General features: G+C 39.2%; 1 protein-coding gene across 1 annotated transcript in view; it reads left to right on the top strand.

Moving 5' to 3' along the window:
• RELN (reelin) overlaps positions 1-16,452 on the top strand; it is a 461,988-nt gene extending 445,536 nt beyond the window's left edge. The window contains exons 60-64 of the mRNA XM_046670156.1: positions 216-373; positions 2,648-2,867; positions 4,711-4,908; positions 5,591-5,689; positions 15,344-16,452. Of these exons, the coding sequence (XP_046526112.1) occupies positions 216-373; positions 2,648-2,867; positions 4,711-4,908; positions 5,591-5,689; positions 15,344-15,440 (772 nt within the window). The 3' untranslated portion in view covers positions 15,441-16,452. The remainder of the gene's footprint in view (positions 1-215; positions 374-2,647; positions 2,868-4,710; positions 4,909-5,590; positions 5,690-15,343) is intronic.
• Positions 16,453-17,055: the final 603 nt, after the last annotated feature.

Raw genomic sequence — 17,055 nt, 5'->3', positions numbered from 1 at the left:
CGGGGAAGGCACAAGCTTCCAGAATGGCGTTTTGGGGGATGCTCCCAAAGTCTGAATATATACACATTCACTCACCTCTGCCCATCGGTGCTTCAGGGAGAAATCTGGGAGGCCCTTTTCTCAGGAATAGTCCCCCATCCCAGAAGCTAGAGGCTGGACGCAGCCCTGGGAAATCCAGCATGCTGAATCCCTTCTGCTCTCTGTGGGACTTTCAGTGCAACACAGTTCCGCTGGATCCAGAAGGGGGAGGAAACGGAGAAGCAGAGCTGGGCGATTGACCACGTGTACATCGGAGAGGCCTGCCCCAAGCTGTGCAGTGGGCACGGATCCTGCACCACCGGCGCGGTCTGCATCTGCGACGAGAGCTTCCGAGGTCTGATCCTGGACTGTGGGTTGTGATACGGGAGACCATGAGGGCCTCCTCCTCTGAACATGTGTACGACGGCCACTAGGAAACGGAGAGAAACTCCGGCCTGAGGGATGTGGGATAGATAGATAGTACGCTCTCTGATCACAAAGTTAGTTACCTTTGCAATGAATTATCAAGGACAGTTTTATGCTACGTTCCTTGAATTTTTAAAAATGCAGGTTTTATCCACCCAGGATATTCTATAGTCCCTCACGTTCCCCATCTTCCGTGTAACTCCCTACCCCACCACTACCCCCAGCACCTTATTTCCACTTCTGGGCCCGTCTCCTTCCTGGCCTGGCTGCCCATCCTAGATACCTGGCCAGTATTCCCTCCCCCTCAGCCTCTCCCGGCAGGAGCTGCCACTGTCCTCCCAAGATGTAGCTGACAATTCAAGACGTTCTGTTTCCCTGGTTACTGTCACACACACACACACAAAGAGCCTTTCTGACTCAAAAAGATATGTTATTGAGGCCAGCCTGGTGGTGCACCGGTTAAGTTCGCACGTTCCACTTCAGCGGCCCAGGGTTGGCGGGTTCAGATCCCCGCTACAGACCTACACACTGCTTGGTACGCCATGCTGTGGCAGGCGTCCCACATGTAAAGTGGAGGAAGATGGGCACAGATGTGAGCTCAGAGCCAGTCTTCCTCAGCAAAAAGAGGAGAATTGGCAGCAGATGTTAGCTCAGGGCTAATCTTCCTCAAAAAAATAAAAAGATACAGTTTTACTGCTCGAGTTTCTAGAGGCTGAGTATATATTCAGAACAGAGTATCTACTCAACTCCAGACATCATAGGAAACTGCCCTGTTGGCCTGTTAGAAGGCCTGCAGCCCAGCTTTCCCTTGATGCAACATTTCTAACAGGTTTCAGCCTCTATCGTTACAAAGCTCACTTTACATAATTACCATTATATTCTCAGAGCCTAGTACTTGGCATCTAGCTATGCTCGATAAATCTTTTTCGAATAACCTTTACATTGCCGTATGCTTTACTGTTTACACAGTATCCACAATTCATTCAGCAGAGTCATTTAGTACTTATGACATCCCCGTTATTAAAATAATTATTCCCACTTTACAGGTAAAGAAACTGAGACTCAGGGAGGTTAAGTGTCTTGCCTGAGGTCACACAGCTAGTAAATGTCCCAAAGAAGACCGGTACTCAGGTTGTTCTTTCCCATTAGCCTTGCTCTCTCTCAGAGCTGAGAGATTTATCCAGAGGACAGAATTACACAATTTCCCCAAATGTACAATGTAAGAATCCATAGATTTGAATCCTGGAGTGGACCGTATTTAGATTTCTTGGTTGATGCTATTTCCATGGCTCCGGATGAAATGAGTATGGTTCATGCAGACTGCCGCACATCTCTGATGTTACAAATTACTTACCCGCCGTCTTTTCCCCCTGATCCCATTACCGCTGAGACCGGCTGGGTCTGTCCGTGTGTTAGCTGGAGAATTTGAACTTTAGGCAAATGAAGACATCAAATGTCTCACCAGCAGTCCTAGACGTCTGGAATTTGCCCTGTCCCTGACCGAACACAGCCATGATCTTTGGATTTTGAACTCTTGTAGACGTTTAGAAAAATCGTGCTGATCAGATCAAGGGGAAATGCAAACACATACACATGTGCTAAAGCAGCGTCTTATTCAAATGCCAGTCCTCCAGCACAGTGGTCTCTGAGACCACTTCCAGCTTATTCATTGTTCATCCCAGCTTCATTATCGGATATCTTGTTTGTGCTAAGTCTCGTGCTGGCTGCTAGAATCCAACGATGAGTACAATGCAGACTCTGCTCTCAAGAATCATCAAGTAGAGAGCTAGAATGAGAATGAGAGCATGACTTATCTTCTGCCACAAAATCTTGGTAGGGAAAAAGAAATTGGATTGGCCTCTCCTGCCAGGGTGGGAGCTCCCTCCTGAGAGCATCATTGGTAAACATGCAGCCCAGATGCTGTGCTATTTAAACAACGGATTTACACAAGCAATAAGTACATTAGCACCTACACGTTTTAGTAAACGTTGACTCAAAGATAATGGGTTTTTTCCAACAACGCGAGCCAAGGATTGCTAAAATAAAAGAGAAACATTTATTTCTTGAGAGTCTGTATCTGTTGGGTATTTTGTCGTTCTGACTGGAACAACGATGGATTAAATCTGAAATTGCATACTTGTCCTTAACCTTTGCTGATTTGCCTTGTTCTAGCTAATTTTTGCAATTATTCCTTTCCCTCCAGGTGATGACTGCTCTGTTTTCAGTCATGATCTTCCCAGTTATATTAAAGATAACTTTGAGTCAGCGAGAGTCACTGAGGCAAACTGGGAGACGATTCAAGGCGGAGTGATAGGAAGTGGCTGTGGGCAGCTGGCACCCTACGCCCACGGGGACTCTCTCTATTTTAACGGCTGTCAGATAAGGCAAGCTGCCACCAAGCCCCTGGATCTCACTCGAGCAAGGTAACAAAACTCCTACGTTGTCGTCCAGACAGAGAATCAGTCACGAGCCTCTCCACTGTCCACTGTCTGTCAACTATGAGCATGAGCTTCATGGCACAGATGTCCCTGAGCAGTGGAAACTTAAATACCATTTGAATTTGGTGTGAGAAAGCATTATATTTTTTTGACAACTCAGAATGATGCTTTCCTTCAATTTATTGTAGAATTACCTTGTGTTTCTTCACACACAGAGACGCAGGCTGAGTGGTGGTGACACAGGCATAAACCTGGAGAAATGGCCAAATGTGAAAAATCAGGTGTCTCAAATCAACACATTGTACACCTGAAACTTACACAATGTTTTATGTCAATTACATCTCAACAAACTTGAAAAAAATAAATAAATAATTGGCTATGGATAATCTATATGAATAATTTAATGTTGACCATATATATGCAAGCGTGTAAATATAAATGTGTGTGGGAAGTAGATTTGGGGTAATGCAAACATATACCTATATTTAGCCTATGTAGGTACAATATGTAGAAATGGAGGATCGTTGGAAGGATGGATGGGAACTTTAAAAATTTATGCTGTAGGAGCTGCATGCTAATGCAGAATAGAGTGGACAGAGACCATGCAAATCGACTGGGGAAGTGACAGAGAAAAAGAGACCCCAGGAGGGTTGTATTTCGTTCCCCATCAGCCCTTCCCAGCTCTGCCACTTAGCACAGCACACACGGCTTTTTGTCTATGTAATTTAAGAAAAGATTCCAAGGCTTTATAATGGTTGCACAGTACTAGAGTCAGTGTGTGCTGAAAAGTGTATATTTGAGAATTAGATGTTGGATTAGTAAGAATGTAGATGTTTACTTGAAGCTTAATATTAATAGCACATTTTCAGAGTCAGAAAGCCAGGTTCAGGGGCCTTCAATGAAAATATAATAAAATTAATTCCTGTATAGTAGCCATGGAGATGCCAAACGTTCTTGTGTCTACCCATCCCCAATTTTTTTTCCTACCCAAAAGACATCCTTAATCTAGAGACAAGCTGATGTTTTCCTTGACCCTTATACAGCTACAGCTAGCTGCTTAGTTGACAGTTGCTCACCACGTTGTACAAGTAATTTTGCGTTAAATTAATTTATGCATTTACAAGTTTTAAGCCTAGCTGTTTATGTGACCACCCACCCTAAATGGGACTACTCTGTTAATCACAGGCAATCTTGTGAGGATAGACTTCCTGTGTTTGAAAGCCATATCTTCTAAGGGCAAGGATTTGCCTGTGAAAAGCAAAGCACACATCAAACAGAAGAGCAGACATGGTCCAGAGCCGGCGTGTCTAACTCAGTTTTCCCCCTGCTCTGATCTCCAGACATCGTTTCCTAAAATAGACATGATGATTTATCCTTGCGCAGATGCTATTCAGCTTGGAGCTATTTGTAAAAAAATTTTGGAGCGTAAATATTGTGGTTTTATTCCTTGTCCTCTCCGTGTCCTCAGCTGCCCATATGGCCCATATTACCTTTCAGAAAATAGAAAGTGTTTCAGGTAAAATACTCTGACAAGATTTCTAACATCGTGAAAAGAGAAAAGATCTTTGAAAGCCAAAATTGTAGTCTTGGTGTAGAAAACCAATCTTCCAAGGTTATTTTTCATAGGTGCAATATCAAAGATAATATAAATTAATTTTATTACTAATGTGATTTAGTCATCAGACTGGATGCTTCTGTTTTTACTATATTATGAACTCAGAAATTATGGATTTTAGAGAAAAGAGAGATAAAACGAGAAATTAGAAAGTACGACTCCTTTAATCTTTCCTGAGTCTTGTTTAAAAATGACTTGCCCTGTGTTTTTCAGCAAAATCATGTTTGTCTTGCAAATTGGGAGCACGGCGCAGACAGACAGCTGTAACAGCGACCTGAGCGGCCCGCACGCCGTGGACAAGGCCGTGCTGCTACAGTACAGCATCAACAACGGGATCACCTGGCACGTCATCGCACAGCACCAGCCGAAGGACTTCACACAGGCTCAGAGAGTGTCTTACAACGTCCCCCTGTAAGTGGCCTGAATGGAAGGATGGCGTCTCACGCGGCATCCCTGAGAATCACAGAGTTTGAGCTGGAAGTGTGTGAACTTACTGGACCAACGCCACAAAAGGCGGTGGTGGCAGAACCAAGACTAACCCAGATCTCCAAAGATGGGTTACTGTTTTGTATTAGGACGACAGGCAAAAAGTAAAGGAATGAATAGGGCGAGAGGGAAGAGAGAATAGCAGCTAAACGCAAAGGCGCTTTTTGTGTATTTCCCTTCCTCTAAGCGGTATTTGTAGTCCTTCAGAAAACAAAATTTTTAATTTTCTGCTGAGTGCACTCATTTGAAAATTTTCTGAGAATAGGCAACCGTGTCAGTTTTGCCTAGTATAGTACCCCCAGCTTCCAGCACCGTGCCCGTCCTCCGGAAGGCACATCGCATTTGTTGACCGAATGTGTTGCTCCTCCAGGAAATGCTGGAGCAAAGGGAAGAAGGAAGAGAGATGTAAAAGTATTACGAGTCCTTGAATAGCCAGTAAAATTTAATGCTGCTTAGAAGAATACTGTGACCGAAGCAAACCTGAGTTTCATACCCAAGGTCTTGTTGATTTAGATTAGCCTATTATATTTGAAGTCTGGAAGTCACATACCAGAAGGCCTTCTGTTTCCTAGTGTGTAACCTCTTTGTCCTTCTCTCTGTGACCCAGGGAGGCGCGAATGAAAGGAGTTTTATTGCGCTGGTGGCAACCGCGCCACAATGGAACAGGTCATGATCAATGGGCTTTGGACCATGTGGAGGTCGTCCTGTGAGTATCTGATACAGAGCATCCCGTGTCCCTTTCAGAAAGGTTTGAAATTCCTTTGGTATGGCATGCTCCTTAGTTCAGTAAGAACTGTTCCTGAGGAGAAGCCCCCACAGGACCACTTTGGCTTCCACTCTCAGCAACTGTAAACTATAGCTCAAGTGAACGTGAAATAACAAAGCCCCAATGTAATTTAATGTACCTTAGAAAACTTCAATAAGCAAAGGTTTATTTAAGTATTTGACAATACTTGTCAAATGGGATCAAACAAAAGTCTCCAGGTAAATGAGAAACAGTGTCTTTACCAGAACTGGGTTGCCTTATAAAATGGAATGATATCCTGAAAAGAGAGGGATCGGTACCTGTTGATGTACAGAGTATTACCGGCTAATGCGCCCAGTTACAAACACCTGTCTTAGCCACAGATGCCTGGGGCATTCTTTCATTTAATGGCATGGCTGCCACTAGAACAAAGAATTTGTGGTTTCAGAGTTCTCCTGACCAATCCCAGCTCCTAACAAGTTAAGAGTGCTTCCCCCATGGTTTCTCCCGTATAATAAGGTTGTCCCCGCTCTCACTTAGCTGGGTTGACTGTTCCACAGAGAGATGACTTGCTTTTTCTCTAACAATCTAGTTCCTGTAGAACTGGAATGCTTATGTCTCGACGGGTTCGGACTGATGGCTCCAAGTGGTTGGCAAGGAGAGGCGAATCTTCTCGGTAGATAGGTTCAAATGTTCATTCTGTTTACCAAATCAGAAATGAAATCAGTCCCTTGGCTGATTTCAGTCATTTGGAAAGCAAATTTATATGATTAATTGGTAGGAAAACTACCAGATTTGTTTTCTTTCGATCATAGCCATGAGCTGACTTCTTCAGTCTTGAGTTAGCCCTTGTCTTAGTTTTCACTGAGGCACCTGCTTGCATGGCATCCATATCAACCCCAACTCCAAGAGCAACCTGGTCCCTACACAAGCTCCCACTGTGCGCTCTGCTGCTTTGGACAACTTGCTGGGGTCTGCCTCCACAAGACAAAGTTCAAGTTTAAAGTAACAGTCCAGAGTCATTTGACTCTATATATGAGGCTGATGTTTTACTTAGATGTTTCCTCAGACTGCGTCCTTCTAGGACAATAGAATAACCTGGACTCTAAAATGAACACATGTACGGTAAGGCCAGAGAGAAATGTCCAAATAGACCAAAAACCAACCCAAAGCCCTTCTTCCCTGGCAACTTTCCTTTTAGAGCCGCCCTTCTCACTCTGATTGAGCATCAGAATCACGTAGGAGCTTTTGGAAGCGTCAACGAGTATCCCAATGCCCAGGCCCATCCCTAGGGATGACTTCATTTTAATTGATCTGCAGAGGGACCTGAGCATCAGTCTTTTTAAAAAGCACCTCAAGTGATTCTAATAAACTGGTTGAGACTCAAATTTAGAGCCAACAACCACTTTGTATCTTTCAAATCTCTCGGCAAGACAATTGACATCAATGGGGCTTCCTGTGCCTGACAAAGCATTACCAACTCCTATGGAAACTTCAAAACTGGACGGTCCTCAGAAGGCAGGATGCTAGTGCTTTTCTTGGGTAGACATAGCAAATCTTAACATGTCCTGTGTTTGAGTAGATATTTCTTCTCCTCCCACCCAGCCAAGCTATTGCAGTTATCCATTTTGGATTGCAAAGGCGTCTCATCACCATAATTTTCTCCTGTGGACTGACATTAAAGAGCAGGAGGGGTCAGAAGTGCACATATCCTCCCCTGTATGACATAACCCCTTCACACCCTGGAAGCTTTCTGTTCACCTGCTGCCCCAGACAGGCTCAGAGCTCCAGCAGGAAGCCTCACTCACAGCTCCAAGGGAACCTTCTGGAATACCTGCTGTTGGTATTAATTTTGATGAGCAGCTACCAGCATCATGATATTCTTACAAGTTCAGATTATATAAAATACCAGAAAGCTATCGTTTCTTGTATTTTTCTGGAGCAATAATCTGTATTTGTAAAGAATTCACTTTTATTCCATCTCCAGAATTTTAATACTTTTAAAGAATTTGTCACTTACCAGGCACCTGTCTGCTCTTACCCTGCATTATTGTCTCAAACTCTTGGGGCACTAAAACGTTTTGAATGAGAAAAGAGCATTGCCACACATGCACAGTGTTGCAGGAGTTGAGTTTTATTCAGCATTGTATTTCAGTGAGTAATTTTAAAATTGTAGCTTTATACATATCACCATAAAATTTAATGTTTATATACTACGTGTATAATTTTAAAAGCAAATGCTCTCTCTTTAATGACATTTCAAAAATTTGTTAAAATTAAAGGAGTTTATTTTTCTTCTTTTTTGGAAAGAAGAAACCTCATGAAGCTGAGATCATAAATGAGTTAAAAAATACAATACAAAGAAATTATATTTTCAAAGCTATGTTTTTGATATTTTGCCCTTGTCTTAGGATTTAACATTTCTAGTCCACTGGACCCTTTCCAAGCCCTTCTTTTCAGAAGAGTCACAAAAAGTTTTAAGGCATTCACTAATTAATATGCTCTTGGGAGCTCTACAAGATTATTACTTTCATTCATTCATTTGATGATCTTAAAATAAAAAAAGAAAATTCAAGACTATTCAGAAAAATAAAATATAGTCATTTTCCAGAGTGTCTTTCAACCAAATGAAGTACAAAGAAGCTGGCCAAGGTTCATGCCACAATTCTCAAATATTACTAATTATAACTTTGCTACAGCAAGTGCATATTTAGAAGTAGAGAGGTGGAATATTTCCATAAAGCCTTATTAATTCAAAATAGCCTTTTAATTGACTATACTTTTGCATTATGACATTTAGTTATATAATCTAATAATGTTGACTCCTCAAGTGTGAAGGGGAGAGAAGGAGACTGAGGTGTGTATATAAGAGATGCAAGTCCCACCTATGTGAGCACTGCAGATAGGGCTACAAATATGTTTTTGCAACTAATGGTTGGAGGTATACCTTGTTAGAATGTATTTTCTTTTCCGAGTGGAGATTGGCCTTAATCTAGCCTTATTACCATAGTTTAGCTTTTGTGCATGTGCACTAGGTACACATGCTAAAAACTTCTAGAAAGAAAAACTGGTCACGCATGGTATCTTGAGTTTAACCTCAGTCCTGCCCATATTAGTCAAGAAGATATAGGAGATCGATGAGAACAAATTTAGCACTTTTGACAATATTTCAAGGTTCTGGAGTGCATCCTAAATGAACAAGATACAGAATATATTTTTAATTTAATGGTTTAATTCTACAATACTCCATGTAGAAGGATTTGAGTTTCATAAATGTGAATATACAGAATAAGCCCCACACCATAAAGATAAAAACCACCATTTTAGCATTTAACAGGCAAAGTCACTCATGCCTAATGCTTGTTTGAGAGTGTAATCTTCCCACTCTGATGATCTTTTTTCAATAAAACCTGCACATGGAAAGCATTCATGATGATTAGTCCCCGCTAATCTGCCACTGAACAGACGAATGAAATTGACAGATCACTTTTTTCCAGCCTCACTAGCTTACAAAAAGCCCTCATTCCGTAAAGTCTGAATGATGTAGCGTAACACAATCATTGACAATCAAGCATCAGAAACCTAATTTCTCTGAATTCATTTGCTAGTGTAGAATATTTGTTTTTCACTAAATGTTTGTGAAGACATTTGGGCAGATCCCTCACAAGATCCATGCTGGTGGGGTTCTTCTTAGGATAGAAGAGAATTCTTTGTCTTAAGCTTTTTTGGGGGCACTCATCCTTCTGTCCTAAGAATCTCCCTTGCCCAACTATGCATTTCATTCACACATCACATTTCCTGTGTACGTGTCTAAGTCACAACCTGTCATGCGTATAATGAAGTGGGCCAATTTTTGCATGTGTACCTTGAAAGCAAATTGCTCAGCAAAGAGTTACTCTTGTGAATTGATTTACTACATAGTGAATTATTACCACATTTACTGAGAATTGAAAACCAATATGTTGCTCACTATGGTCTTAAATGCATTTATCAGATTTTAATAATATGAGTTCATCATGACCATCCCCTCATGCTATTCATTATCAAGATACTGTCACATTTTTGGCACAAATGATTTATGGAGATGAGCATAGTACATTCGTTGCAAAGCATATTTATCCTTTATTAAATTTGACTGTGTTATCTCATGTAGAGGACTTCTGTATTTTTAAAAGCCCATTCCTTAATATATTCAGGAATAAGTATTTTCTAAAATGTAAATAATTGAAAAATCAGATAATACGATTAATGGTAGTTATTAAACTATTACTTTCATATTTATACTTTATATGCAACATTTATGCCAAATTTAATACTATAGCTACATGTACCTTGACATATGGTATGAGCAAATATTGCATGTTGCATTACATAGAAAAGTTAAATATATGTGTGTATTAGGTATAGAAGAAGAAGAAATAACATCTTTAATTTTTATTTTCAAAAGAGATGAAAAATCCTATATTGCGTCTAAACCTGATCAGACTTTTATGACTAATCACAGTGCTGCATGCATTGAAAGGCATTTTTTAACTTGTATTATATTTCATTATTTGCTGTCATTGGTTTTCTACTAGAGTAAGGTAAGTACTCTTACTAATTCTGGGGAACTGTTTGTTAATAGTTTCATTGGTCTTACGTACATTGACTGAGAAGTTTTGTAGAGGACCTTTGCAACTGAAAAAAATATCTATGGAAACAAAGTTATATGTGATATTGAGATATACTGGAACATTTGAAACCTACATCAAGTAAAGTCAGAGTTCAGCCCAATTGTGATCATTCTGGAATGTATACAGTATTGGGCACAATAGCATAGACCAGAATGTTCATCAGCACTCTTTCATTGGCTAACAAATTTGACGCTGTGCCTAGAACGGTTTTCGGTGCTCACAGTTTAGATTCGTTATGAAGGGAAAGGGAAAATAGAAATGTGTTCGACAGAGCTCAGGGGTCTGACTAAGTGTAATGTCTTTCTAAAGACCTGTTGCACTGGAGATGCGTGAAGATGCCCTGACTTCTCAATTCTATTCTAAGTTAGTAAATGAATTGGCAGAAGGGTGTGGATTGATTCATAATATTTGTGAGTTCTAGATCCTATCCTTAGGTGAGATTGGCCTTCTTTAACCTATGTTTACATCTATCCTCTAATGGAGATACTTAAAAACTTAGGAAAGAAGGTAAAATGCTTATCATTTATTAAACATCAGTATATTATACTAGAAGTTTTCATTTAAAACTCCCTGGAGTACACATTATCAGATGTTATTCTCATCCTCATTTAGCAGAGGAAAGAAATATGAAATCTTCAAGATTTGTGAGATATATGAGCCTACACTTATTTACATATAGCCTTCCTGAAAATGCATGGCCTTAAAGTAAAATGTACAGCATCCTCAATGCAGGAGAGTTTGCTTGCTTAGTTTGAATGCCAGCTTCCCATCATACACTCACCAATATTTCTCTGAAAGATATGGCAGTTCACTGGATTTTTCTTTCTGCTTTCACATAAGCATTATTTATTGTATCATATGTTTTGATGATAAATTAACTTTTTAGTGATAAGTAAAAATACCTAAATTTCTACAAGCTCAAATTACTTCTACCAACTCTCTATCTTCCCCATTTCCTTTAGAATCCGTTAAAAATCAATGGAATCTCTTTCGTAATAATAAATGACCTTTGATAGTGGCTCCAGGGAAGAGTAACAGTTCAAAAGAGCACAGAGTCACTAGTTCTAGAAAGATGTTGCAATATCTGTATTTCCTATGCAAAAACAGGGAAGCGTTTTATAATTCCGTATACCATTTACATCCCTCAGCTCCCTCGGCGATAATGGAAATTTGTTAGCCCATTTCCAAGAAGCCATTGATGTTCGTCTCCCTCCTTTCAATGGCTCACTCATAATAGGAGAATTTCAAAATGGACCTAGTTCTGTCTACAGCCAAAGCAAATTGCTATGTCAAGTGGTGTAGTTGATATGCCCTGGAATAAACATTACCTGCTTTCATTGAACTTATAATAAAAAATACTTTCCCCTGTGATTACAAAGAAGAAATAAATCTTTAAAATTCCATCACACCTATTATTATTTTGGTTATACAGTTATCTATAGTTGTATATCTACATGTATCAAAAACAAAAATAGGCTCACAGATCTGCTCTGTGAAAAAAGAAAACATGAGATTTTTAAACTTGTTTAAAATTCCTGTAATGCCCAATCCTATAAGTTAGACATTTTAGAAGCCACAATAACTGTTTAATAACCATGTCAGTTTGTTAGATGGTCTTAGAGGGAGACAGCATTTTGGTATAGCTTCCCATGGTGCTTGATTTTAAAAGAGCTTATGAACTAGAAAAATTCTGCTTCGTTAGTTCCAATCTAACTGACTCCAGAGATATTTATGTTTTTCATATGAAATTACAAGTTAGTTTCAAGGATGCTTTGAAAATGTGGCCATTTTTAATGTGACTATATAAACGCTAGACATCTATAGAAAACATCTATAGCAAATGCTGTGTGCATATCAACATTCTCAGGGATCCAAAGATAAGCTACTGATACATAAATTTATTCAAAATTAAAGGCTATGCAATGAATCAAAATGCCCCCTAAATTAGATGTAAGCTTCCACGCTACATCAGTTGTCAAGGTACTAAAGATCTGCAACGTGTTAATATTTATTTTTTCACGTATAAAGATGGAGAATGTAAATCAGTCCATGATAAGTAGTTATGTGGAGAAGCTGCTTTAAAGCCATTAAACATGCTCGTCAGTTTTTCTTGAAATTAAATGTTCCTTTGTTCCCATATATTGAGGTCACTTTCGTGTCAATCTAGGTTGCATTGAGATAACTAAGTATGTTGAGTGTTCTGAGTTTATCTTTTTTTTCCATGTAAAATATTTTAACTATTTTAAATTCTCTTTGAGTACCTTATATCTTTAAACGTGTTTTCAACGGAATAATTTTCATTGCTTTAACTTTGCAATTATTCCTTATAGTTAAAGAGTAATCATTTACAGCAGGAATCCAATCAGTAAGTCACCAGATTTCAACAAACCTGCCTTGGCCACCCTCAGGTGACGCAGGGCACTCAGTGCTGTGGTGTGGGCTGGGGGAGTTGGGGAACAGGCCACTGCACCAACAGAAGCTTAGTCATGGAGCACCAAGATATGAACCCAAATAGTCTCCATGCAAAGCTGAAAACGAGCACTGTGAGAGTTCAAAGTAGGGGTAAAAAATCAATTCTGGAGGCGGCGAGCGATAAATAAAATGTGATACTTGAAAAATAAGTAGAAGTTTAGGAAGTGATCTTGGGGATTGGCCAATGAGGCAGATGCAAGAGGTTCAAGGTGAGTTCGAATAGAGCAGTCTGTATAGGAGTGTGGCAGAAGAGAGGACTTGAAAAACAGAATAAGATTAAATGTGTAGAGGGCTTGAAATATCCGGCTAAGTTAACTTAGATGTTGCTCCTTAGACAAGAGGATCATGAATGGCTTTTGAACAAGGGAGAGCTAGCATTTAAGGGAACGTTTACTGAAACTGACGTGCAGAGTCCACTGTATGTATCTGTGGGAAGATACACACAGATACATACAATTATACTTTCAATGATACTTTCTTACTATTTTATGGTTTCTTTTCAGTGGTGTTTCTTTCATAAGGGGAGAGAATGAAGAGGCTAGTTCAGGGGGCCACTCCAATAGCTCAGGGAAAGGGCCAAAGGTGGCCGAGGGTGCTGGCAGAAAGACAGCTAGTGCCAGCCCCAATATTTTGTGACTAACGGGGTAACCGAGTCTTTCTCCTGACATTTGATCAGTTCAATACATTAAATCATTGTCCTTTTTTTTGTAACTGGATTTTACATGGGCAGCAATTAGTCCTTACAGCAGCTAATGAATAATGGATGATTTCATTTCCTCCTTCAACTATGACATTGAAACTGATCAACCTAGTTGATACATGTCGTACCGTTACATCAGGGGAGAACGGAGGGGTAGTAAAGCTGCTGAAGATAATCCTGAGTTTTTCGTATTTTTCTCTACAGTGTCTTTAGAATATATTGTTAGTTTCCATTCTATAGTTTCTAGCATTTTGATGATACAGAAATCCAGAGCAAAAAGTTGTTAGCACTTCATTTTATTTTATAAAATATGTATCAATGGGATGTCTGTCTTATCAGGTTTTCAACACATATGCTATTGGTTTTTGATTAAACAAATCTGATGACATTCACTTTATGTATTTTCCTTTGAGACACTTTATTATAGATTTTCTTTTCTAATGATCAAACTTAACTGTAAAATTCTCATTTTAAAGGTTTCTATATGTTACAAGTGTTAGTATAACATACCTAAGTATAAAACCCAGTATAATATACTAGGTAAGACATGTCATTTTACACCTTGCCTGGTATATGGATCATAAATAACCCAGAAAAATATACGGCTCATTGCACAATTCCCCTTTCCCTGCTCTTCACCCTAACTCAAGTTCACATCATATGACCTTCACAGTGAAACCATGTCACATGGCGTTATCCCGCTCCGGATGCATTTGATGTTCCCGTGAAGTTAGGGAGGAAAAGACTTTGGGATCAGACAGTATTCAAGAGATTCAGTGAATTTGGAAAATATTGATAGGCTCACACTTAAAAATCACATTTTGATGCCACATATAGATGTGTTGTAACTCAGGACAGTGGGTGAAAAGACTACAATTCTTTCCAGTGATGTTATAGGTAGTGATCCTTTTCAAAGTGTATTTTCCGTACCAGAGCTTTCAAAGCTGTCTCTACCGGTATTGTACCATTTCCTACAGACTCCTAAAATCCATTGTCAGTCTTCTTATTCGCTTATTACGTATAGTATGTATGTATGAATGTATGTGCATACATGGGGGAAATATATACACACATACATACAATTATACATTCGATTACACTTGCTTAGTATTTTATGATCATTTTTCCAGTGGAATGTCTCTTTCATAAGCCCATGCTTATATACAGTATGACCCCAGCTGGTTATTGTTTGAGGAAGCCAGTGAAATCCCACAATCTGAGAAAAATTTACTTCATTTTGTCCCTGAGACTGCATAAAATAGGAAGGTCGAGCTGACTCAGCTAACAAGTTTGTCTTTTCTTTGTTTTTCCTTTTTATGCTTTAAATGAGAATGTTTGCTAAAGGAATCAAATGTTTCCTACTTGTTAAAGATGTATTTAAATAAAGTAATGAGTACAGCTCACGCTTCCTCTCAAATGAAATGCATCCAAGTAAACGTTTTCAGACAGAGTTCAAGGATAAAACTAAAAATCCAAAAACAGTTTCAGTCCACTTTTGCTATAAGTCAAGAGAATTTACCATTTTTCCTGGGCCGGAACTCACTCTTGAAAAGAAGAGGATTTCTTCAAGGCCAAAGGCAGTGAACACAGGTCTGAATTTTTAGTTCTTCCGTCCCGGGGTGGTGACGTCAGCCTGATGGATTAACCCTGAAAATGTTCAAATAAATATCGGGGTAGCTTAGGACCAAGACTAGACTGTGCTTTCAATGATGGGACTTACGTGCTCTTTCTCCTTTCCCTCCCTGCCTCTGTCCTTCCTGATTCTAACAGCACTCGCAAACAAAATTACATGATGAATTTTTCACGGCAACATGGGCTCAGGCAATTCTACAACAGAAGACGAAGGTCACTGAGACGATACCCATGAAGAATCGAAAAATTTATTTTTCCTTCCAACATGTGATGTGTTGCTTCCCATTTTTTTAAATCTCGCACTGCATCTGATATCAGGAAATTTCTGTGAAGGACTTGGTGACTCCCTGAAAGCCCTTCTCAAGACCGAGTGTACACCACTTTCCCACACTGTGAACTAATGACAAGTGACTTATTTTCCCATAAGTAAATGTCTTCATGTTGATGAGTCCGTGGACGTTGTGATCTGTTGTAATATCAGTTACAGTGACAGTATTGAAAATAAGAAATAGTTTAACGGGAAAAGAAATTTTAAGCACAAAAATTTAAGAGATTTTATGTTTAAAATGGCATTTAGTACAGTATTTAACGTTCTTGGTCAAAAAGTATTTAAGTGGACTGTATTTCAGCTATGTATCATGTTTTATAGGATTAAATTATCATTGTTTGTCCTTTATGTATTCTATTCTACAGTATAACACATTGACACTGTATTTACTTGTTATGTTGCAATATTTTGCTGCTGAACTTCAGGCTACTTATATTCTGCGGAAAATTCCATGAAATACCTACTCAAGAAGATAGTTGTAAAGATATTGTATCTCCTTTAATCTACTCCTTAAAATGTACGTTGGTTTAGCGTTGTTTTGTGGATAAGAAAAATGCTTGACCTTGAGATATTTTCTACTTCAAATTTGTGGACAAAGACCCTCTCTCCCGCAAAGGAGTTTCCATTTCCTTGTCTAAAGATTTTTTTAAAGTGTTCTGTGGCTGATTTACTAACAGTAACTGCCATGTTGTGTCTGTGGTAACAGAGTGATTTGTAAGACAGTGGCTGTTTTCATTGTGTTCTCCTTTGGACTGGTTTCCCTGCGGGTCATATTCATACCTTCTGATGAAGTTGTACCAACACCAGCAACATTATAATGGCCCTGTAGCCCCGAACTCTCTATTAATATGACTACAAGGTTGCAAACTAGAGCAAACCAAGCTGGAAGCCCATGCTTAAATAAAAATTATGTCCAAAAGCCGTTTGAAGTTTGTCTTTACTCGTTTTTGTCATTAAATTTTGTGTAGGATTTGTAAGCCTGGTCAGTTTTGGAAAGGACGGTGTTAACTATATTTACCAGTTTTTTGATTCAGCATTGATAATTGCAGTTATGAAGCCACACTTTAGCCATTTTTCTCTCATTCAGCTTTTCCTATTAATCATTCTGTGATTACACTAAGAAAAGTCAATAGGGAATTCTGAAAATTATTTAACTCCTGCAAATTTTGTTAGCTGCTAACACAGTGCCTGGCTCGTAATAAGTACTCATGCATTTGTTCAGCAAGTGTTTGTTGAGTGCTTGCTGTGCGCCAGGCACTATGCTAAGTGTTGAGGATAAAAATGGTGACCGAGACATTTCTCTGCTTGTTTTTCATGTCTATGAAATAAAAGATACGTTGATATTGTGAATTTGTTGATTTTCCAGAGGATAAAAAAAATATCCAGATAATAGAGCAATAAATGGTTGTGGTATTTCTCATTGAATAGGGAAAGGTTAAAGTATGATCTCTGAGAAGTTTAGTTAAATTCCATTTTGACCCTGATATCAAATATTGCCTTGGAGAGAAGAGGCCTTCTTTTT

Source organism: Equus quagga, chromosome 8, assembly GCF_021613505.1.
Source record: "Equus quagga isolate Etosha38 chromosome 8, UCLA_HA_Equagga_1.0, whole genome shotgun sequence".
Taxonomy (NCBI): Eukaryota; Metazoa; Chordata; class Mammalia; order Perissodactyla; family Equidae; genus Equus; species Equus quagga.
The sequence above is the reverse complement of the archived record's forward strand: the minus strand, read 5'-3'. Positions and strand labels throughout refer to the sequence as shown.